The sequence below is a fragment of the Podarcis pityusensis genome (assembly GCF_964106645.2).
Source record: "Podarcis pityusensis genome assembly, chromosome: 5".
In the NCBI taxonomy this organism is placed as follows: domain Eukaryota; kingdom Metazoa; phylum Chordata; class Lepidosauria; order Squamata; family Lacertidae; genus Podarcis; species Podarcis pityusensis.
This window is the reverse complement of record NC_138032.1, coordinates 81,924,294-81,949,120: the sequence shown is the minus strand read 5'-3', so window position 1 is coordinate 81,949,120 and position 24,827 is coordinate 81,924,294. Positions and strand designations below refer to the sequence as shown.

At 39.6% G+C, this 24,827-nt stretch overlaps 1 protein-coding gene and 1 long non-coding RNA gene across 14 annotated transcripts in view; one reads left to right on the top strand and one right to left on the bottom strand.

Moving 5' to 3' along the window:
- Nucleotides 1-24,827, top strand: part of ZMIZ1 (zinc finger MIZ-type containing 1) — a 386,929-nt gene that overhangs the window by 234,043 nt on the left and 128,059 nt on the right. For 12 of the 13 annotated variants that reach the window (XM_081007653.1, XM_081007652.1, XM_081007657.1 and 9 more), the window contains 2 exons: nt 7,246-7,359; nt 24,345-24,450. In XM_081007653.1, the coding sequence (XP_080863779.1) occupies nt 7,246-7,359; nt 24,345-24,450 (220 nt within the window). Of the gene's footprint in view, nt 1-5,220; nt 5,354-7,245; nt 7,360-24,344; nt 24,451-24,827 lie in introns of those variants that run through there. The other variant, XM_081007644.1, reaches the window with a different exon arrangement.
- On the bottom strand, nt 8,149-11,425 carry LOC308478282. Its single transcript, XR_013987017.1, has 2 exons — nt 10,986-11,425; nt 8,149-8,268 (listed from the first exon to the last, which is right to left on the bottom strand). It is a non-coding gene; the product is annotated as an uncharacterized lncRNA (long non-coding RNA).

The window sequence follows — 24,827 nt, the reverse complement described above, 5'->3', positions numbered from 1 at the left end:
TTGTGTGTGTGGGGGGGGGGTGACTTTTAGACACTGAGACTCAATGCCAGGATTTTTTGAAAGGTTGACGGTGATTGGTAGCAATTGCTTTTTTCTTTCTGAGTGGTTTGTATGGGTGAATTTGAGGTGTCATTCAAGTAGTTTTGGGGAGAGGCTGGCACCCACTGCTTTCCTAATGGTTGACTGTGTATGTAATTTTATTACTCGACCGGTTCCTTCATACATTACAATTATTATTCATTTTATTTTATTTTATCTTACCTTATTTTATATTATATTTATACCCCACCCATTTGGCTTGGTTGCCCCAACCACTCAGGGCAGCTTCCAACACATATAAAAACATAATAAAACATCAAACATTAAAAATTTCCTGGAAGAAGGCTGCCTTCAGATGTCTTCTAAAAATTGTGTAGTTCTTTATCTCCTTGACATCTGATGGGAGGGCATTCCATGGCAATGTTGGGGCTGCTTCCCTGTGGCATCTTCTTATGAACACCCCAGTAATATTGCAAGCATGTGTGTGGCTCCAGCCTCACAGGTCCTTTCTACCAGATCATCAGCCCACATGATTGGCCCTACCCATGTGTTTTGGGATTCCTAAGTAGTACCGTGGCAGCAGAGGAAAAAACCCACAGAAAGCAGCTTCCATGCCACTGCAGCAATATATGAAGGGGCCCTAGGCGACCCTTGATTGACGTAAATGCAAACGCACTCATTCAGCACCCACATCATTAGTTGTGTTGCTGTTTAGCAGTTCAATTAAAGCAAGAAGCAGAGCAGATGTAACTGGGCAAAACAAACAGGCAGCTTGAGTCAGCCTTCATAATTTGGCACGGCATCCCATAAATAAATGCAGTAACTTGTTTAGCATAGTTAAGTAGTTTGCTACTCAAACAGGCCATATTTGCATGACATTCCTTTTGAGGAGCAGTTAAGATATGGCAAATTAGCTCCATGTCTTCAGAGTCTGACATGTTTCAAAGAAAAGAAAAATACCCTGCCCCCAAATATGCATTATCCTATATTAAGATTCTGCACTTATTTCCTTCAGCAGCAAATCAAGCTAAGCAGAGAGCTTGCAGTGTGATTATTTTGTTCCATATTGTTGCTGTCATTCTTTTGTGCCTTGATAAGATAACTTGAGCCCTGAGTGCTCTTCATTTGAACTATTACTGCTCTTGTGCAGAATCTAAAACATATTGGCATGTGATACCATCTGTTTTGTCTTCTCTGCTTAAAGAAGTGTCTCTTGTCACACATCTCAAACTTCATTCTGCACTATAGGTAGGTTCTCTACCTACCTCTGTGTTGCCCTTCAGATTTCAATCTGCAAAAGTTCTATTTTTATTGGCTTCTTAAAACTCAGTGCATACATACATTTGAATTCAGTGTTTTAGGGCCTTGGTCTGTTGAAAGTGTTGTGCCATTGTGTTAATTCTTCTCTTTCCCTGCCCTTTCCAGTCTGGATGTTAGCCTGGATAGCTCAGTTGATTACAGCGTGGTGCTGATAACACCAAGGTTGGAAGCGAAGGCACAGAAAAAACTCAATATGGAGGCCAAATGGCCGAAATATTGGGAAATTCTGGAACAAGATGGAGACAGATTAAAATTGCAGAGTTTCGAAAAATTGAAAAACAGAGTGCGAGATTGGCTCCATTATTATCAAATAATGGAGGCATACAATCTGGACAAAAAAGTTGGTTTCCAGGTGGAAAAATTAAAATTGGAAACAGAATTGTTAGATTCAAAAATTAAGAATTTGTCAAGAATGTATAACTTGCTGTTGAAATGGAACACTCAGGATGAAATGGTGAAATCAGCTATGATTAAATGGGCACAAGATGTTGGACACAACATAATGATGGCTGACTGGGAACAGTTATGGACCACAGGTATAAAATTCATGGCATGTAATGTCCTAAGAGAAAATTTAATGAAAATGATTTATAGGTGGTACATGACACCAGTCAAGCTTGCAAAAATTTATCATTTGCCCTACAATAAATGTTGGAAATGTAATGAGACTGAAGGTACATTCTTTCACCTTTGGTGGACATGCCCAAGGATTAAGACATTCTGGGAGATGATCTATAATGAAATGAAAAAGGTATTTAAATATACCTTTCTGAAGAAACCAGAGGCCTTTCTCCTGGGCATGGTTGGCCAATTGGTGTTAAAGAAGGATAGAACTTTTTTTATATATGCAACAACAGCAGCAAGAATACTCATCGCGAAGTATTGGAAGACACAAGATTTACCCACTCAGGAAGAATGGCAGATGAAGTTGATGGACTATATGGAATTGGCGGAGATGACTGGCAGAATCCGAGACCAGGGAGAAGAGTCGGTGGAAGAAGACTGGAAAAAAGTTTAACGACTATTTACAGAAATATTGTAAAATTAATGAATGTTAGAAAAATGTTGGAATGAAGTTATATGGCTTTAGTAGAAATGTTATAAGGAATTAAGTATAAATAGATTAATAGAGTATTAAAGCAAAAAATAAGGCTAGAATCTGTTAAGATAATTAAAGGATAGAAAGCAGAGGAAGATGGAAAGGAATTGCTGAAACAATTAACAGAAGTGGAATACAAAAAGGGAGGTGTGAGGAGGTCACTGAAATAAGTGAATGAAAGATAAGATATTGAAATTGTTTGATATTTTTTAAACTGTTTTTGTTTCGTTTTGTTAGTTTAATGTGTTGTGTAGTGTTTTTGTATTGTATTGTATTGTTCTTTTTTCTTTTTATTTTGTTGTGTGTTCAAATTGTTGGAAAAGTAATAAATATTATTTTAAAAAAATAATAATGATAACACCAAGGTTGCAGGTTCAATTCCCACATTGGGTAGCTACATTTTCCTGGGGTTGGACTAGATGATCCTCAGGGTCCCTTCCAACTCTACAATTCTATGATTCTAAGACATTTCAACACACTCCTGCAGCGTGCCCCCACTCTCTGTGCCCCGTTTGCCATCAGATCTGCTCTGCCTTGGAATGTAAGCTCATATGAGGCCACTGTAATTTCTTTGCTTTCTTTGGCTCTAGTCTCTCAGCAGCTTCTGTTGGGCTCCTGCTTCAAGCTTCATGTCTGTGCCTTGCTGAGTCATTTGTTTTCCTTTGTCTTGTTGCTCAGCCCCATGTCTCCCTGAATACTGTCTGGTCTGTTTGCCTGCTCCCTGGCTCTTTGCCTTTGCCTTTCTCCTGATCCAGCCAAGTCATCTGCATCCTGGCTTCCTACCCCCAGCCCCAACTATGCACAACAGCGAAAGACGCTGCGTGTTGAAGCTTGCGCTGCCAAGGAGTCCACCTTGGGGTAGGGATATTAATGAAGGTTTTCCAAATACAGTGCAGTAAGAGAGAAGTCACCCCCTTGACTGATTTTTTTTTTTTAAGTACTATACAAATAAATGGCATTGGGGTGGTTAGAGGAGCTGTAGCGCTGCTAGTCTTGTGGGGTGTCGCAGGCAATAGCCTCACTTTCAGCAAAGTACGGTTTGCAGAAAAAAGTGAATCAGAAAGTTTTCCAGAAAGTATTCTGCTACCCTAAATTGATGGAGATTTGATTTAGCATGTTTATTCGATTTACATTTAGTAAGCGCAACTAAAAACACCTGAAAGGATTTCCCAGAAGTATTTGAACAGAAATACTTGATTAGGGAAAAAAGAATCAATAAAGTGTAGTTAGTGTGGTTTAAATGTTCAGTTTTCCACTTGGAAAATCACGTTAAGCGTTTTAAGACATGACAACTGTTACATTTAGATTTATGAAAAAAAGACATTAAGAAACTGAGAATTGTTAACATACTATTTTAGCAAGCCTCAAGAGCTGTGCACATAAATTTGTGTGCTTCCTTGGGGTAGTCACCTGAAAAAATGTTAATTAGAACTTTGGCTAACATTGACCTTGTTTGCACATAATGATAAACCACAGTTAATGGCTTGTCAGGATCACTCGTGCTTTGTTCCTACGCTGCTGCAAACAGGAGCACCAAGCCATTAAGCCTTGGCTTGTTGTTATGTTCAGACCCAGGATCATGGTTTATGTCTCCTGAACAAACCATGCTCACTACTCAACATGAAACCATGATTTGCTGTTGACTTTATGATGATAATGATTTGTTAGGGAGAAACTATGATCACAGTTCAGATATAACAACAAACCATGGTTTATGGCTGCTCCCAGTTGCACCTGGGAAGGAGCAAAGTAAGAGTAATCAGGCATAATCCCAGTAAATCATTTAGCCATGGCTTGTTAAATATGAACAGGCCCATTGTAGTCATTCCACTTGTCCAATTTGACCTCTATTGCATTCATTCACAATTCACATGGAAAAATATGGGGGGTGGGGTGAATTCCATGGACAATTTCCCAGCTTCCCCCAGGATTCCTGCAGAATTACTCCTATCCCATCTAGCACTTTCACATATATTGAACTGTGCACATAGAAATGCAAAGTGCAATTTCAGCAATTCAGTATAGGGGTTTGAACGTCCAGAATCATAATACTCACTCCTAACACAATACTCCTAAACAGTAGAAGCTCTTGCTAGAGTAATGTTGTCTGGAAAATGCTCAGCAGACTACCAAGCACCAGGTATTCTGTACACACAGTACCCCACATAGTTCAGACAAGCCTTAATACCAAATAGGCTTCACTTGCTCAGCATAGAAATTGCAGCTAAGTTGAAATTGAGGAGAGTCTACATTATGGATTTACTGTGGGAAAGCACTGAGTTTAAGCTGATTCAATCAACAGATCCTTTTTCAACATCTATACTGAAATATTTGGGTACTGGCACCTGCAGGCTCTGTTTATATTCATGGGGCGACTTGTTGCACTGCCTTGAAGAGAGGCAAATTCTCCTGCCAAAATATAACACCAATAAGCATAATAATCGGGGCAGACTTGGGTCTTTCAAATTTCAGCGATGCCCTGTGCGAGGCCAACATTCAATGCCTGCCTCCTGCCTTCACTATGTCATAGTTGTGGTGCCCTGCGCACCCCCTAGGCTCAGCACCCAGTGCGGCAGAACCAGTCATGCTGCCCTAAACCCACCTCTGTAGTAATAGTATTTATGTAAGGCATTGCAGATGTTCAAAGCATTTAACTTGCATTACCTTGGTAATCATTATGACATATCAGTTAACAGTATTATGTTTTATTTAGATGGTGGGCTGAGGGAACAGTAACTTAGGGCACGAAGTGAAATTTAACCAAGGGACTTCCCGATCGCAGCTCAGATTTGACAATTATGCCACTCCAGTTAGCTGAGTTATATCTCCTTATATATGCCTACTGTCCACACTCTTTGTTCCCTCTAAAAAGTCAGGTTCTGTCAAAATGATAAGGTAAGAGTAAGGATACAGTATGCAAATTGCACCACAGGATGCAGAAGAATAGTTCTTTATTTTAGTTTTACTGATTAATAATTTTCCTGGTGCAGAATTTGAACAAAAAGGAGAAGTGGATGTTTCTCTTACTACTAACTATAGCAGTGTTTCCTTTCTCAGGAGAACAACTCAGTAGATGGTAGGGGTGAGAATGTGTCTTTTATATAGCTAGTCTACGGCTTTTCTATTCTAGAAATGTATTTTAGTGTTCCCCTAGTTTAACTGCATTGGCTTTACCCCCCCAAAATTGTTCTGAATCATTGTTAAGTGAGCATTACTGCCAACGGACTGTTAAGAAGCCCACAGAACTGCCGCTCCCACCTTTCCAGTTGAAGTTACTGTGTAGTAGGCCCTTACGTATTGTATGATATATATGCAGTATAGTCCTCTGTTGTGGTACATATCATATTATGTTTGCATTTACTGTATAAGCACCAAAGGAATATACAGAACTTTAGTTACTGAAGTGAATACCAAGTCCTTGTAGAAATTACTTAAGATAGGGAAAGAGATGGAATATATAAACATCCATCACAGTGCTCTCTTCTCAAGGGGTTTGAAAGCAAATTATGTAGAGATTTAAGGGCAAAATCCTTTCCATCTTCCAAATTTCTTAATAATTTTCATGGTTAGAGTACTTTGATGTAAAAGGGCAGAAACCGAACTCCGTAGAACATGGCTGTGATTTGGTCAGTCCCACAGAGAATGAGATAGTGAAGAATGCATTAACTCAGCAGGTGTCCATCAGGCACAAATTCACTTCTTCCTCCTAGGCATAATAGGAGATAAATTCTTTTTTCTGCTAGCGTGGAGAAGCAGTGTGATCTTTCTTCTGTAATCTTCAATATGTTCACTTATGTCATCGTCACTGAAATACTTAGATGCAGTAGTTTCCCTCCATTTATTATTTTTTCCACTTTATTACTATTGTACCTCTCCCTTCCTTCGAATAGCTCAGGAGGGCTTGCACCACCTTTCATCATCCTGGCATGGGCAGGTTAGTTAGCCTGGGAGACTGAGGCAGACCCAGTGAAGCCAGATCTCACTGGCTAAGAAATGCGTAGTAAAGGTAAAGGGACCCCTGACCATTAGGTCCAGTCTTGGCCGACTCTGGGGTTGCGGCACTCATCTCGCTTTATTGGCCAAGGGAGCCGGCATCCAGCTTCCGGGTCATGTTGCCAGCATGACTAAGCCACTTCTGGCGAACCAGAGCAGCGCACGGAAACGCTGTTTACCTTCCCGCCGGAGCGGTACCTATTTATCTACTTGCACCTTGCAGTGCTTATTGGTTAAAAAAAAAAAAAAGGGCTCAGTACTGTGAAAGACCACAATGGATATATGGCATATGAGAGAGAGAGTCCAATTTGTATGCTGCAGCTTTGAACTGTTAGCATATTTTGCATATCAATGTTGTAACCAAGAAGGAAGAGGAAAGAGAACAGATGGACGTGAACTCATTCTATTACTTTGTATATAGACAAAGGAGTACTTGGTAAGCATAGCCTATGTCTCTGATTTTAGACATAGTGTGAAAGGATTATCAGGATTCTAGTGAGAATATGCAGACAAATATTGTGATTTTCAGAACTTTGAGGCTATGTGTATATTAGCAACACTGTTGGGTCCAGTTGCCAAAGCACAGATGGTGGCATTCAGCCAGGTCAAATAACTACAGTTGGACGTTATGTGCCAGGATTGGTTACGGATTTTGGTACATATCTGTGAGAGAGAAAATTAGATACTGTGTATATAACCTGTGCCAGCTGTACCTATAAAATACCTAATCTAAAACACATTTAGTTGGAGAGCATCTATTTACCTAATTATATTTAATTTCCCTTCTCTCCCAGCACTTACAGAATCCTGCCAACTTCCACAATGCAGCCACAGAACTCCTGGATTGGTGTGGCGATCCGAGAGCGTTCCAGAGGCCCTTTGAACAGAGTCTGATGGGCTGTTTGACGGTATGTCAACTCTGGTGCAGCAGAATATTTTTCCACTGGCATTTTAAATTGCTTCCTGCATCCCTAAGGATGGCTGGTTTGGGGAGGAGGAGGTGGAGGCTGTGCAGCTAAATACACTGATTCATTACCCTCTTATTCCTCTTCCTTTACCTCGCCATCCCTTTTCTAACAGAGCACCTGAGTTTTCTCATCCTATAAGTTGTGGGGTAAGAGATCATTAAAGGTTAGAAGATGTTGGATTTGAGAGGTGGATTTGTTCCTCCTCAGGGCTTTAGGACTAAACTCAGGGATTTTGACTGGCTTTGCAAATCAGTCAAAAAAAGCTACCAGTCCATGAAAAAGTTTACAAGCCCATTGCTTATATATATATCCGTGTTATTCATATGGCCTAAACGAAATAAAAGGAAATTGCTTTTGTGTAGTTTCTGATCTTCATTGCTTGGGCTTCTGACCTGGCTCAGAGGACTTGTTGAGTGGCTATTTACAATCCTGTTTTAGACCATGCATACATTAGCCTTAGCTCTGCCTTCCACCTATGTCTCCCCTCTCCCCTTTCCTACCCAATCCAGCTGTGTTTGGGACGGTGCCATTATATTAAATACTACATACTGCATAGTAGTGTACACACAAACATATTCAGCAAGTGAGCTGCTGTGGTAAGGTGACTGAGAATGTGTGGTGTGAACCAGGAAGTCTCCAGTTCAAAGCTGCTATAGCCACAGACTTGCTGAATGGCCACAGGAAAGCCACTATTCTCTCACACCCAACTGTAATATCTCCACACAGAAATGGTGTGTACATTACACATCTTTACTGCTGAAGCTACGTTTGTTCTGGCCTTGTAAGCTGCTATTGCCAAATCACTGCAGTTCAGTGTTTGATGTGTTGTTTATCCATGGTTTTTCAGATCTGTTTAAAAAATAAATATAATATAATATAATATAAATCACTATTTAAACACTAGCCTGTCTAGTGGGAAGAGGCAGAGTACTAGTAAGGCCTAGTGAGCCTTTAATTGAACATTTTCTTCTTGTAGCTTCCACTTCTGTTATTTCTTCCTGTTCATTGTAACTTGGGGATTGCCCCATAATTGCCCCTTAATTCATCAACTTCCGTTCCTTGCAGGAGGTATAGGATGGACTGTTGGCTTTAGTTCCTGATATTCTTGCATTATTATATGTGTGTGTGTGTGTTATACAGTTTTATGCATGTTTTAATTATATTGTAAATCATTTTGGGATGCCTCGTGAGAAGTGATTCATAAATGAAATAATATTGTTGGTGTTATTGTTGTTAATGCTTGTTTGGTTTCAAAGAAAAATAAATATAAATGGAAACTAGTAAGGCACTTCCCCACCAACAAAAGCTGACTAATTAAAGAACAATTCATCACTAATTCCCCAGCTGCTCTGAGAACAATGCAGAAACAAAAAGGGCATAATGTGCAAAGAAAAAAGTTTTAGTGTAGAAGCAACCTGGATTCTCAAGCCTCACCTCCATTTACAGTATCCCTGCCTCTTGAGTGTTACTAATACCATTTATAGGCATAAAAACGTTTTTTGGAAACACATTCTTTTTGTAACAAAATATGGAAACAAAGAAACAAACAAAACTTAACAATTTGTCTTATAGCTAAAGACACATCGTTACCAGTTCTTTTTGGTTTTTTTAATGAATGGCCACATTTGCCTCTGAATATTGGGGCAAGGATATGTTAGAAAACTCTGACTCTAAGGAACCATATCTAGGACTTCTCTTTAGAAACCTTATTCAAAATGAAATGTATGTAACATAATTCCCTTATCTACTTAAATCTTTGTTATGTGTTCAATGCTCTAGAGTGTTTTTTCTACATTGGGTTATTTAATGATTATACCTCAAGTTATTATTAGATAAAAGTTTCTGATTTATTTCTTGTTCAACATTTAAATTTTTATTTGTTGTCAAAAGGAAAACTGAAATTACCATCCAGCCTGCAAACTTTATTTGCAAATATTTCTGTTGCCACCTTTCATTTATTCTGGTTTAGTGCTGGTATTTTTAGTTTTCTTTTTACGTGTGTTTTTGTTCTTTTTACATGTGTTTAATTTGATTGCATGTTGCTTTGAGATATTGTAGAAACGTGAGAAGACAATAAATATTCAGATAATTTCAAGCACACTCAAGTGCCTTAAAACAGAACAATATGAGTTAGCAGCTGGTTGCCATTTTTTCGGTAACTGAAAAGCTTGCAAAATTAAATGAGGAAAAATTCGTTCTGACACCAGCAGGGGGGGTATGCACTTGTCTCTTTCTACCATTTATGAGATTCACTGAGAGTTTTGTAATTAGCGGTTATTAAACTCTTGATTAGCAGGAGAGTTAGGTTAAGAGACATTTTCCTAGCAATATGGTGATGTGATGAGGGAACCAGAGAAAGCTGCAGCCAAGTGATCAGTTTTCTATTTGAAAATATAAAGGGAACCCTTGCAGGCTGCAGTGTGGAAAAGCAGTTTTTGCCCCTGCAGAAATGAGGAAAAAATGGTGGGCTGATTTGCTTTGTGTAGTTAACTGTTGTCAGCTTGCATCAGACCCACTTCTTCTATCTTCATTTGCAAGCTATTCTTTCATTATGATGGGATCAGCACTAGGGAGAAATTGAATTCTGAACTTTCTGGGAATGGAGTTGGAATTTCAGCTTGCAGAGTCTGCTCATCCTTCCCCCTTCTTTTTTCAGGCCTGAAAACCTCTCTTCAGCTTCCCTTGTCATGCTACTCCCATTGCCCTTTTCTTTTTCACATTCTGCTTGTCCATACTAGATTCTCAGCTTGGATCTCTCAACTTATAATCATTTCACCCTCTTGTGAAAAAGAAATATATATATGTTGAGTTTTAAATCTTAGTTCTGTGTTTCTCAAACTTGGGTCTCCAGCTGTTGTTGGGCTACAACTCTCATCATCCCTGACCACTGGTTGTGCTAGCTAGGAATGGTGGGAGTTGTAGTCGAGCTAGAGATCCAAGTCTGAGAAACACTGCCTTAGTTGGCAACTAATGTTTAACAGGTTCCATATTTGGATCAAGCAAGGACCAACAGCATTGGTTTTGGCCACTGACTGACTCCCATCCAAGCTAAGGGCAAAGGGCCCATTAACCCTCTCTGCAGCTGCTCTCATTTGCCTGACGCCTTGGATCATCCAGCACCGGAGCCAGCAGGTGGGATGGATAATAAAGAGACAACGTTGCGAGAACATCTGTTGCTGTCCACACTGGTGGAGAAGATTAAAAAGCCCCTTGCCTTTACCTTGGCTTGGAAGGAAGCGGCTAAGATGCATAAGGAACAGGGTTTGGGGTTCAGGGACCGTGCTTGGGGCCTAGACTTGGCTCCTGAGCTGCCAGTTGTCTCTCCCAGTCTTAATTTGTAAGACTGCCTCTCTTCTAAGTGTAGAATAATGAGAGCAGACTATTTTATAAGTGCACTTTAAGGGTTCTGATCTCATAAAGCAGCAAATGGAGCATTCGTTCGGCAACTGCTGCCAACTTTCCCACTAGTTTAATTGAGTTAGAATGCAGCGCCATGGTTGCAAAGATGGTGCATTTAATTAACTTTAGGAGACAGAAGGGCTGTAGCTCACTGGCAGAGTACATACCTTGCATACAGTTCAAACCTCTTTCCAGGTTAGGCTGCAAAGGCACCTGTCTGTCACCCTGGAGAGCCACTGCCAGTTAGCATAGACAACACTTAGAGAGGTGGACCAAGGGAAGGAGGCAGCTGCTGCTCTGCCATGTCTTGTCTTCCATGCACTTGTTTGTGACATCAGTGGTTCTAGGTCACATGGGAAGAATCCATGATGCAGTCAGGTCTGTAGCCGGGGTGGGTGGAGGCTAGAGGGGGCTGCCATTTAATTTTCTGTGCCCCCCCAATATTCAATCACCTGGAACCCATGTGTTTAAATGTCCTTTTGTCCTGGTTGTTGTTGTTTTTCTCAGCAAGTTTGTGAGTGTGAGAGCCATTTTTATTTTATTTTTTGACCACAAGGCAGTTGACAGTAGCTGCAGGTTTCCTTTGAGCAGAATGACTCAACAGCACATCTTCAATTGCTTAGAGTGGAAATACGTATCAGCAGTACTAACTAACATGAAATATGGCCCCAACTTCCTAGAAATCCTCAAACAAATATACTCCCAAGCCTCAGCAAAATGCAGAACTAACAATATGGATTCTAATACTATAGCTATCGAAAGAGGCACAAAACAAGGGTGCCCACTGTCTCCCTTCTTATTTATCCTGGCTCTGGAACCCTTAGCAATCTGAATCCGAACAGCCACAGACATCAAGGGAGTGAAAATAAAAGGCAGAACCTATAAATTAGGGCTCTTTGCAGACGACCTAATGGTCACAACACCAGACCCCATAAACAACAACCTCCCTAATCAGAGAACTCAACACATTTGCAATGGTGTCGGGCCTACAGGTAAATTTTACAAAGTCAGAAGCTATGTGCTTCAACACCCCTCCTCACACCCAAAAAGAACTCACTAAGGTCACCAAAATAAAACTTTGCCACACCAAGTTCAGATACCTAGGGGTACAAATAACCAGAAACCTCAATAAATTGTACCTCCACAACTACAAGCCCCTGTGGCGACAAATTAACAGACCTAAAGAGATGGAATAACATGAATTTCACTCAGACAAAATAGCCATGATCAAAATGATCAAAATAACCTACCTATTCCAAACCCTCCCAATCTGGATCCCCTCAACCCAACTCCACAGTTGGCAGAGAAAACTACACTCTCTTATCTTCTCACATAAAAAACCAAGAATAAGCCCCAAATACCTGCACCTCCCCACCTCAGAAGGAGGATGGGGAATCCCCAACATAGAAGCATATTACATTGCCAACCAAATACGCCATATAATCCCATATATATTATAAGATGTATTATGTACATTGTGACATCATAATGCTTTGTGTGGAGAGGAGTTGGGTTGATCGTCATGACAACCTGACCACAGTTATCCATGCCCTTGAAACATCTCAGATTGACTACTATAATGGGCTGCCCATGGGGCTACCCTTGAAGACTATTTGAAAGCTGCATTCGATTAAGAAAGCCGCTTCTATTTTTCCACTTCCAAGTGATCATTTTGAACCTATTACACCACTGCATAAAGAACTTCACTGGCTACTAATCTGCTTCTGAGTGCAATTTATAGTGCTAGTCTCTACCTTTAAAGCCTTTTTATAGTCTGGCATCATCATAATCATCATTATATTTATACCCCACCTTTTTGCCTGAAGGAAGCTTTGCTTCACTATCAACTTGCCTACGTATTGAAGCTGTCCTTGGTGGTTCTCCACCGTGTGCCTCTGCCTCCAGAGAAGTTTGCCTGTTCTGCCTTTTGATGCTGGGCAAAGCACCCCCTCCCTGGCTTTTTAATGTTGTTTTAGCATAGTTCATTTATATTTTTGTATTTTATCCTTTTTTTGTAACATATCCCAGAAGCACATCTAAAGATTGATATATAAATCTTTTAAGCAAACTGATGGTGATACTACAATGTTTTCTGCATCCCTAAAAGAAGCCCAAGCTTGTAAAACAGCAAGCTAGAATAGGGGCAGGGGAAAGACCCTTGTTTGTGCTTTAGTGAGGATGTTTAAGGATTCTCTTGATTTAGAAAACTCAGGCATGGATGTTTTTCTGCTCACCTCCTGGTGTTCAAATCTGCTTTATTTTTAATGAAGCAGTCGAGGAATTGCTAATTCCCCTAGAATGTCAGAGCTGCGGAAAGGAGTTGGGGGAAGAATGGAGAGACTTAAACTTCCCCCTTTCCCCCCTTTGTCTTTGAAAAATCTTCCTAGAAACGTTTCTGTGAATGTAACTAGGAAGGCTGAATTCAGCGTTACAGTGGTACCTTGGTTTACGAACTTAATCCGTTCTGGAAGTCCGTTCTTAAACCAAAGCGTTCTTAAACCAAGACGTGCTTTCCCATAGCAGCGGGGGACTCAATTTACAAATGGAACACACTCAGCAGGAAGCGAAACATGTTCTTATTCCAAGGCAAAGTTTACAAATCAAAACACCTACTTCCAGGTTTGCAGCATTCTTAATCCAAGTTGTTCATAAACTAAACTGTTCTTAAACCAAGGTACCACTGTACTGCTTCATCACTGAAGAAGAGAGAGTAATTTGAAGGCTAGCACACAAAACCATAGGAGCCTACACCTAGGGGCCAAGGGGGTCTTAGCCCCCTCCCCAATAAAATATTTGAGGGGGCTACCCCCCCTAGTTGATGGGCATTGCGATTCAGATGGCATGCATGCACCATATCATGTGATTGATTATGCTGGGCAGACTTACCTCCCCCCCCCTTTCAGTATTTTATTCAAGTTGGCACCCCTGCACAGAACTGAAAATACGTTTGTCCTGATTTCTCAAAGAGACCACCACAGAAATGTTATCCAGAGTGATTTCCTTGTCATAAATAAAGTTTAATCTGTTGATTAAATAGGAGAGATTAAGTTGTTAAACCTTTTGCATTGTGTTACCTGAATTTATAGCAGGCTTATACATAGCCACTTGCTATTAAGAATTAAGAACTCGAAGCGGAGACCCACTTCGGAAAACCCCAGGCGGCAAGAGCCTGGGGTCCTGAGGCTCGGTGGGCGCCAAGAGCGACCCTCCAAGTGTAGAAGGAACCCCGTAAGGGGCTCCGGAACACGGAGGGGGGTTGCGGCGCTGTGAGCTGTTTCACAGCCTGAGGAGCGAAGCCGCGCTGCTACTGTCGGTGAGCGCTGATCCCTTTTCCTGCTAAATTACGGATCCGGACGAAAAAGCAACTAATTTGTGAGTAAAAGACTGAATCACTTGAAATTTGAGATTTTAAAAGGGAAACTTGAATTGGCTTGAACTTGGCTGTGAGCGGAGAGACGTGGAAGCAGGAAGTCCGTCTTCCGCAGCCATTGAACTTGAAAAAAAAGCAATCAGCTGGAGGAGTGGAGGCTGAAAGAAAGAGACTTTAAGTTTTACAGATCTAAGCATCTATTTGAACTTGCATTTTAAAGTAAAGACTTTAAGTTAAAGATTTGGGATTTCTATTTGCACTTGACTTTCCTCCTCTTATTGGATTACAAATTAAAAGGTGAAACCCAGAGTCAGGAGCTGCCTGAGTACTAAGGGAGCTGTCAGTACTGCAGATTTGGATACTGTATATTGGAACTTGAAACAATCTGAGGGTATTGAGACCTTTTAAATTTGAAACATTCTTTTTGGAGATAAATAAGCACTGTCTGCAACAAGGTGACCATTTATAAACTCTGCTAAACATTTGTATTTGAAGGTTCTTGGACATTAAATTAGACTCTGAAAGACAGATTAAGCTCCCTCTAGAGGATTGGATTATAACAGTGATTTTACATACACTTTTTACTTTCGATTCCTTTGCTGTTTGCTTGCTCTGGACCTTTCCATTCCCATGGGAACAACTCAGTGTGACCTTGACTGACAGATAACGTTGGAATGAGTGGCACAAGAAAAAGAGGGAGAGCTAAACAAACAACTCTAACAACTCTAACCTCAGCTTCACAGACACGCAGATCATCTGTGCCTACTTTGCCCTCAGAAGTGGAGGGTGAGGGCGAAGCAGAGCAGTTACAACTGGAAGATATGGCCTCAGGAGCATCTGCTTCTGTACTAGACAAAATCTTTGAAAAATTGGAAGCTTTGGACAAGAAAGCAGATGCGCAATCAGCAAAGATTGATAAAAATACAGAATGTCTAAATAAATTAACCACACAAGTGGCACAGAATGCACAAGCAATTGGACAGCTAACGGAGGCCTCAGCAGAAAATCGGAAATTGACTGAGGACACCAGACAAAGATTTGAAAATTTAGAGCAAGAGGTAAGACCACTCACTAAACAAGTTGGGGAACACCAGATTTATCTCTCGATGATAGAACTGCGAAACCGGGAGAACAACTTAAGGATTAGATCACTACAAGAGGCAGAAGAAGGAAATCTAACTGAGTTTTTGACCAAAGAATTCTCCAAGTTCTGGAACTTGGAAGAAAAGGACTTTAAAATTGTGTCAGCTTTCAGACTTGGAAGATTCATAAAGAAGGAGAGGCCCAGAGACTGTTTGATAACATTGAGATCAAAGGAGGAAAGGGATAAGATTTTGGGACTACACTTTGTAAAATCACTGGAGGTGTTGGATAGAAGAATTGAAATTTATAAAGATATCCCAAGACTACTGCTTGACCTTAGAACCGCCTATTCTGAACTTGTTAAACTATTAAGGAGCAACGCAATTCCATTCAGGTGGGAATTTCCTCAAGGATTATCTTTTACCTTTAGAGGGAGAAAGGTCAAAGTGAGAACACTGGAAGAGAGAGACAAATTCCTGTCTACACACGGAGAGGACCTTCAAAAAAGAATTGAACTACCTTCTGGGCCTGAGGCAACGCCAATACCAACATCAGCATCTGTGGAACCTGAAGACCCTGAGAAGATACCACCCCTTGAAAAATAACCAGATAGTTCAGGATGTCTCTGCAACTGTTGAGCTGGAATATTAATGGTTGTAACATTCCGGAAAAAAGGAAGAAAATATTTCATATATTAAAAAAAGAACAATTGGACATTATTTGTTTACAAGAAACACATGTGACGAGGCTCCACAGAAAAGTGTTAATAAATAAAAGATTGGGCCAGGAATTTGTATCGTCGGACAAAGTTAAGAAGAGAGGCGTGGTGATATATGCAAAAGAGAGCCTGTCACCTAAATTCCTATTTAAAGATGAACATGGAAGAATTTTGGCTATTGAGATACAATATCAAGGAGAGAAACTGCTGATATTAGGAATCTATGCACCTAATGAAGGGAAATCGGAATTCTACAAGAAGTTGCAGGAGACAATGCTGGACTATCTAGACTACAACAACATCATAATGATGGGAGATATGAATGGGGTCGTATCAACTAACATGGACAAGTCACAAAGTCAAAATGTTACAAAAGACGGCAGACTACCTAAAACCTTTTTTGAAATGACTGACAATATGGATTTGATTGATATTTGGAGGACAAAGAACCCACTAGGAAGAGAGGGAACATTCTTTTCTGAAGCCCAACTGACCTGGACAAGAATCGACCAAATATGGATTTCTAGAGGCCTGGCACCTAAGGTCAGAAAAGTGGAAATCTGCCCAAAGACCTGCTCCGACCATAATGCAGTAAAGATGGATATGACACTATTACCAACTGGATCCTTTAGATGGAAGATGAATGACAATTTGTTTAGAGATCAGGAAATTACCAAGAAGGCCCAAAAAGTTTTGAAGGACTATTTTGAGATAAACATGAATAATATGGTGGAAAAAAGAATAATCTGGGACGCAAGCAAAGCTGTAATGAGGGGATTCTTGATACAACAGAATGCAGTGAAGAAAAGAACACAAAATGAGAAAAAAGATAAGATTTTGGATAAAATAAAAGAATTAGAGAAGAAACTAAGAGTGAATCCGAAGTCACAGCCAACTCTGAGAGAAATTAAACTCTATCAAACACAATATTCTAAATTGATAAATCAGGAAATTGAATGGAAGGTTAAATTAATGAAACAAAAAACGTTTGAGTCGGCGAATAAATGTGGAAAACTGCTAGCTTGGCAGTTGAAGAGAAGACAAAGATTAAATACTGTTACAAACTTAGAGGTTGATGGAAAAAACATTCAGAATCCAGTGGACATTAGAAAGTGTTTCCAGAGATACTTCAAAAAACTATACACTCAAGGGCCGCAAGATGATGTTGAGATTAAACAATTTTTGGCAAAAAATGGATTATCTAAATTGTCACAAGAAAATAGGACAATCCTGAATTCTAAAATAACACGACAGGAGATCGAACAAGCTATCCAGAACATGCAACTTGGCAAATCTCCAGGACCAGATGGGCTGACCTCCAAGTACTATAAGACATTGAAAGACTACTTGATACAACCTTTGATGGAGGTCAGCAATGAAATTATGGAGGGGAGGAGGGCACCGGAGTCGTGGAAGGAAGCGTTTATCACATTAATACCAAAGTCGGAAGCTGAAAAGACACAACTTAAGAACTACCGTCCCATCTCTCTCTTAAATGTGGATTACAAAATATTTGCAGACATTTTGGCAAATAGATTTAAAAAAGTTTTAAATGAAGTAATTCATAAGGACCAGGCTGGCTTTCTCCCAGGAAGACATCTGTTTGCTAATACAAGGAACATTATTGACATTTTGGAACTTTTGCAAACAGATATAAATACAAAAGCAGTTTTAATTTTTATAGATGCGGAGAAGGCCTTTGACAATATTTCCTGGAAATTTATGATGGGAAATTTAAAAGAGATGGGAGTGGGACGGGGTTTTGAGAATGGGATTGAGGCGATATATTCAGAACAGAAAGCTAAACTGATAGTTAATAATGTGGTTACGGAAGAGTTTAAAATTGAAAAAGGGACACGACAAGGTTGCCCTATCTCCCCTTTGCTATTTATTTCGGTTCTGGAAGTGCTATTGAACATGATTAGAAGGAATCAGTTGGTGGAAGGAATTCAGGTCGGTCAGAAACAATATAAATTAAAAGCTTTTGCAGATGACCTGGTTTTGACCTTGCAGAAGCCAGAGCCCAGTACGAAAAGAGTATTACAACTGATTAATGACTTTGGTCGGGTGGCTGGATTTAAATTAAATAAACAGAAAACTAAGGTTTTGGGGAAAAACTTGACTAATACAGAGTCAGAACGGTTTCAGAATGAGATGGAACTTAATGTGGTGAAAAAAGTAAAATACCTAGGGGTAAACATAACAACAAAAAATCTAAGTCTATTTAAGGATAATTATGAAAAATGTTGGACAGAAATTAAGAGAGACTTAGATAGTTGGTCAAAATTGAAACTTTCTTTGTTAGGCCGAATTGCTGCTATCAAGATGAATGTATTGCCAAGGATGTTGTTCTTATTTCAAACACTTCAGGTTTTGGACAAAACGGAGTGCTTTCAGAAGTGGCAGAGAGATATTTCCAAGTTTGTCTGGCAGGGCAAAAAGCCCAGAATTAAGTTTAAGATATTAACCGATGCAAAACAAAGAGGGGGCTTTGCCCTGCCAGACTTAAAGTTGTATTACGAAGCCGCAGCGTTTTGCTGGCTAAAAGACTGGCTACTTCTTGAAGACACTGATGTGTTAGATTTGGAAGGGTTTAACAATACCTTTGGATGGCATGCATATTTATGGTATGACAAGGTTAAAGCAAACAAGGCCTTTAAGAACCATATTGTCAGAAAATCATTGTTTAATGTCTGGTCAAAATATAAAGACTTGCTGGAAAATAAAACACCAAGGTGGCTTTCACCTTTGGAAGCCAAGGCCCGAAAAAGACCCAATATGGAGGCTAAATGGCCAAAATATTGGGAAATACTAGAAAAGGATGGAGACAAATGGAAATTGCAGAGTCTAGAGAAAATGAAAGACAAAGTGCGAGATTGGTTACATTACGCTCAGATCAAAGAAGTTTTTAAAAATGATAAGAAATTAGGGTTCCAGGTGGAGAAATCGAAACTAGAAACAGAATTGTTAGAACCAAAGATTAAGGTACTTTCAAGGATGTATAACTTGCTGCTGAAATGGAATACACAAGACGAAACGGTTAAACCGGCTATGATAAGGTGGGCACAGGACATTGGGCATAATATCATGTTTGAGGACTGGGAGAGGTTGTGGAGTTATGGATTGAAATTTACTGCATGTAACGCCCTGAAAGAAAATGTAATGAAAATGATTTATAGATGGTATATGACCCCAGTCAAAATTGCTAAAATTTACCACCTGTCTGATAATAAGTGTTGGAAATGTAAAGAGTGCGAGGGAACGTTCTTCCACCTCTGGTGGACTTGCCCTAAAGTGAAGGCGTTCTGGGAAATGATTTATAATGAACTGAAAAAGGTATTTAAATATACCTTCACTAAGAAACCAGAGGCTTTCCTTTTGGGTATTGTCGGCCAAGGGGTGGCAAAGAAGGACCAGACATTTTTTATGTATGCAACAACAGCAGCAAGGATACTTCTCGCAAAACACTGGAAAATTCAAGATCTACCCACACTGGAAGAATGGCAGATACAACTGATAGACTACATGGAACTGGCTGAAATGACTGGCAGAATCCGTGACCTGGGAGAAGAGAGGATCGAGGAGGACTGGAAGAAATTTAAGAACTATTTACAAAAGCATTGTAATTTGAGCGAATGCTAAATAAGATGCTAGACTAAAACAACTGAGCACCACTAAATTTAGAAGTTTTTTTTTTTAAGAAAATAAGTAAGACTGTGAAAACTTAGCTCCTTTTGAGAATTATATGATTTTGAAATATAGAAGGGATATAAGATTTTAAATAAGATGATAAATTGCTGAAAAAATGTTTCAACGATGAAAATGGGAGCGGGAGATGTGAGGAAGTCCAAAGAAAATGTGAAAATATGTTAAGAATGATGTTACATTGTTTATTATGTCTATTTTTATTGTAAAATTTAATAAATTGCTTTAAAAAAAAAAAGAATTAAGAACTGACTTCTGTTAAGCAGGCAAAATAGCAAGCTTTGCAAATGTTGGTTCTGTTAGACCCCAAGTGACCTAAGAATTATATATAAGCGGACTGGACAGTAGGACTTGTGAGCTAGTAACTTTTGTTGAGTAATTTGCAGCGCTGATTTATAGACAAGCTTAAATATGTCACTTCTATAATGCTATGCAACTCACACTGAAATTCAACCAACACTCTTTCTCCTCTACTTTGCTTGCCCTGTAAGTTAAGAATGATGGTATAAAGAATGCAGCACTTGAAAAAGTGATGTTTTCTCAACTGTTTTTTTCCAGGAAGACAGAGGTTAGGTTGAAACTAAGAAGAAAACACTGCTTCCACTAAGATAATATGAACATGAAAACTAAATCAGATGTTTTTAACCAAGAGTTTTGTGGCACCTTCTATACTGATAAACCAAATCTGACACAGAAAGTATGCATGTTATAACAGTAGATGCAGTCTAAGTGGGGGGAGTATTAATTCAAAAGTGGAATTATTTCTACACATCCGCTTCCCCGGCAGATGTTTAGCTTTTAGTTTTCAAATTGCAACAGGAATGAACTAGCCATCCATCAGTCTCAGTGTTATTCATGTTGTGAATCTTTATTGTTAATTAGGAAAAGTGGGTACTGGAGGGCAGTTCAGATTAATAAGAGTCATGCAATTGTGCTGACTAGTTAACGTAGAATAGGAAAATTTCATTACCATTTATAGGTTATCACATATCTTGGTTTCCCATTCTCTTCTCTATCATTGTTTTATGGCAAGCTAGTGTTGGACACAGATAATTGCACACTAATGAGTGCCCTCTTTAATTCATCAAAGGTCTTTCGTATTGAAGCAGAGGTGACAAAAACAATTTATTTCTTGAATTGTAAGCTCTTTAGAATAGGGTGTAGCTGGAAATAAAGGTTTGGTATAAAAGAAAAGAAAAATAATGCCACTAAACGTCTTACTATTCATCTTTAACTTCTGTTTTAAAGGAATGTTGGGGCAACTCAGAAATAATACACATATGATATAGTGTGTATGAACTGAGGCTACTTTTGGATTCTGGAGGTTCTGCTGATCTGATCACAGCTGTGAGTTGGAGGACATGGCCAAAGGTCACATAAAAGCTGTAGTCTTCATTGTAAAGCCATTATTTTGATAAGTGGTTAAAATAAATCAAATGTGTTTCCCTTATTTTCATTGTGCTGCATTGGCATGTTTTGTTCTAAATACAATAACTGAGTTTCTGAAGAGCACATTTGATCATTTTTATAGGGTCCAATGCCATGTGAATAATAGTCCCTGCTTGTACAGGGTGAGTCTTTTATTTTTATTTTTTTAAATATATATTTATTCAAGTTTTTCAATACATAAACATATTTAAACAAATAACATTGATTATTTGACATCTTTTCATCGTTACTTTGGACTCCCCCACGCCTCCCGCACACACTTACATCGTTAAAGAATTATTTCCAAACAAATTATCATTTTGTTCATAATCTTGGATTTGATCATTAGCGTATAGTTTAAACTTAAGTCTAATTTAGTGGTAGACAATTACTTCTACTCTGACATCCCAATCAACATTCAGCCAAATTACAATACTTTTGCAGATAAGTCTTGAATTTCTTCCAGTCTTCTTCCATCCTCTCTTCTCCCAAGTCTCGAATTCTGCCGGTCATCTCAGCTAATTGCATATAGTCCATCAGCTGCATCTGCCATTCTTCCAGCGTAGGTAGATTTTGAGTTTTCCAGTTCTTAGCAATCAGTATCCTTGCTGCCGTTGTTGCATACATGAAAAATGTTCTGTCCTTCTTTAACACACTCTGGCCGACAATGCCCAAGAGGAAGGCCTCTGGTTTCTTAGTAAAGGTGTACCTAAACACCTTTTTTAACTCATTATATATCATCTCCCAAAAGGCCTTCACTCTCGGGCAAGTCCACCAGAGGTGAAAAAAAGTTCCTTCATTTTCCTTACATTTCCAACATTTATTGTCAGACGAATGGTATATTTTGGCCAATTTGACTGGGGTCATGTACCATCTATATATCATTTTCATTACATTTTCCTTCAAAGCATTACATGCAGTGAAGTTCAGCCCAGAGGTCCATAACCTTTCCCAATCTTCAAACATAATATTATGCCCAATGTCCTGTGCCCATTTTATCATTGCCGATTTGACCATTTCGTCTTGTGTGTTCCATTTCAGCAACAAATTATACATCTTTGAAAGTACTTTAGTCTTAGGTTCTAACAGTTCAGTTTCCAGCTTTGACTTCTCCACCTGGAATCCTAACTTTTTGTCATTTTTAAAAACTTCTTTAATCTGAGCATAGTGTAACCAGTCTCGCACTTTATCTTTCATTTTCTCTAAACTCTGCAATTTCCAATTGTTACCATCTCTTTCTAATATCTCCCAATATTTTGGCCAATTGGCCTCCATATTGGCTCTTTTTCGGGCCTTAGCCTCTAGGGGTGACAGCCACCTCGGAGTTTTATTCTCCAATAAGTCTTTGTATCTTATCCAGACATTAAATACTGCTTTCCTGACAATATGGTTCTTAAAGGCCTTGTTTGTCTTAACCTTGTCATACCATAAATATGCATGCCATCCAAATGCATTATTAAAACCTTCTAAATCTAATACATCCGTATCTTCAAGAAGTAGCCAATCTTTTAGCCAGCAGAAAGCTGCCGCTTCGTAGTACAGCTTTAGGTCTGGCAGGGCAAAGCCCCCTCTTTCTTTCGCATCCGTTAATATCTTGAACTTAATTCTGGGCTTTTTGCCCTGCCAGACAAATTTGGAAATATCTTTCTGCCACTTCCGGAAACACTCTGTCTTGTCTACAATCTGTAGTGTCTGAAACAAAAATAACATTTTTGGCAATACATTCATCTTGATGGCAGCTATTCGGCCTAACAAAGAAAGTTTTAATCTTGACCAACTATCCAAGTCTCTCTTAATTTCTAACCAGCATTTTTCATAGTTATCTTTAAATAAACTCAGATTTTTTGCTGTTATGTTTACCCCTAGGTATTTCACTTTCTTGACCACCGTTAACTCTGTCTCCCTCTGAAACCGTTCCGACTCAGTATCTGTCAAATTTTTCCCCAATACCTTGGTTTTTTGTTTATTTAATTTAAATCCCGCCACTCGACCAAAGTTTTGAATCAATTGTAATACTCTTTTCGTACTAGATTCCGGCTCCTGTAATGTCAGAACTAGGTCATCTGCAAACGCTTTAAGTTTATATTGTTTCGCTCCGACCTGGATCCCTTCCACCAGCCGATCCCCTCTAATCATGTTCAGGAGCACTTCCAGAACCGAGATAAATAGTAGTGGGGAAATCGGGCAGCCTTGTCGTGTACCTTTTTCAATTTTGAACTCTTCTGTGACCACATTGTTAACTATCAGTTTAGCCTTTTGTTCTGAGTATATTGCCTCAATCCCATTCTCAAACCCCCGTCCCACTCCCATTTCTTTTAGGTTCCCCTTCATGAATTTCCAGGATATGTTGTCAAAGGCCTTCTCCCAGGGTGAGTCTTTTAAAAGAGACCCCGTGGAACATGTGTACTCTGTATCCACAGGGCCTCTTTTAAAGGTCTCACCCTGTACAAGCATTTCTCTGTGCAGCATCAGAGATCCATTCTTCTCCCTAGATAGAAAGTAGCATGTGACCTGACGTACTGCCAAGCTTACCTGTACCTAAGATCTTCCTGAATCTGCTGTGTCTTCCCCTCAGCTTCCTTCCCATCCTGATAATGATGAGACAAATGTGTGCATATAAGCAGGGCAATTCTGGTAGTTAAGGTGCAGTCTGGTAGTTAAGATCTCAAGCCAAGTCTCAAATATAGTGAAACATGAAACAGCTGTCTCCATTAAAATTCCCTTTAAGAACTTGCTTACATTTAAATCTTGGTAGTTTGTTTTTATGTTTAAAGAGTCTTTCTCTCATGGCAAAAAGTCAAAATGATGGCTCTCAGATTCAGTGTATGCTCTGCTGGTAAAGCTGTGGGAGATGGTGTGTTCCAGTGGATAGATGTGTTATCGGCTTGGACCCAAGTTTCAGTCCGTGTTCATTCCTGGGCAATCTGGATGACGCTGTGCCAGCTCTCACACTCTCCACTTCAATCCTGCAGAATGTAAATAGGAATTGTAGTGGCCTGTTTTACAGGGTTGTTGCAATGTGGCTAAATGAGAAAGAAATTAATGCACATCTTGCTTCACAAAAGCGCTGTGAAAACCACAGTGACTTTTAAAAAAGAGAGAGCAACAAACCTCCTTGGTACTGTTCTTTATATTGCGGGTGATGCTGCAAACACGTTGGCTAACTTGCTACAACTGTGCAGTAACTCTCAGTGAATGATTCCCTTTCTTCCTTCTTCCCAGGTTGTTAGCAGAGTGGCAGCACAGCAGGGCTTTGACCTGGACCTTGGATACAGGCTGCTGGCCGTTTGTGCAGCCAACAGAGACAAGTTCACGCCAAAATCAGCTGGTAAGAAAATCCATTTTTCTTTCTTGCAGTTGCCTGTTGACAGAGAGAATCTTGACACACTTTGCTCAGCTGTAGGAAATGGATAGGCTTCTGCCATATAGTTTAGCATTACTAGTATGAAGTACTGAAACAGGACCCCTGACATTCATTCCCTTTCTGTATTCCTCAGGCTATGTCATTTATTTGCCACACCAGCTGCAGAGAAGTGCTGTCTGGGTGTGCATGTGTGTACTGGACAGACAGACATTTTTGGCAGTTGACATTTCCAGAGGAGGGATGTTGCAAATATGATTTCCTGCTCCACATAAGTATCCACTGCAAGTTTAAAAACATTATCATCCAATCCATGAAAAAAGCTGCTACAAGTGGATACATGA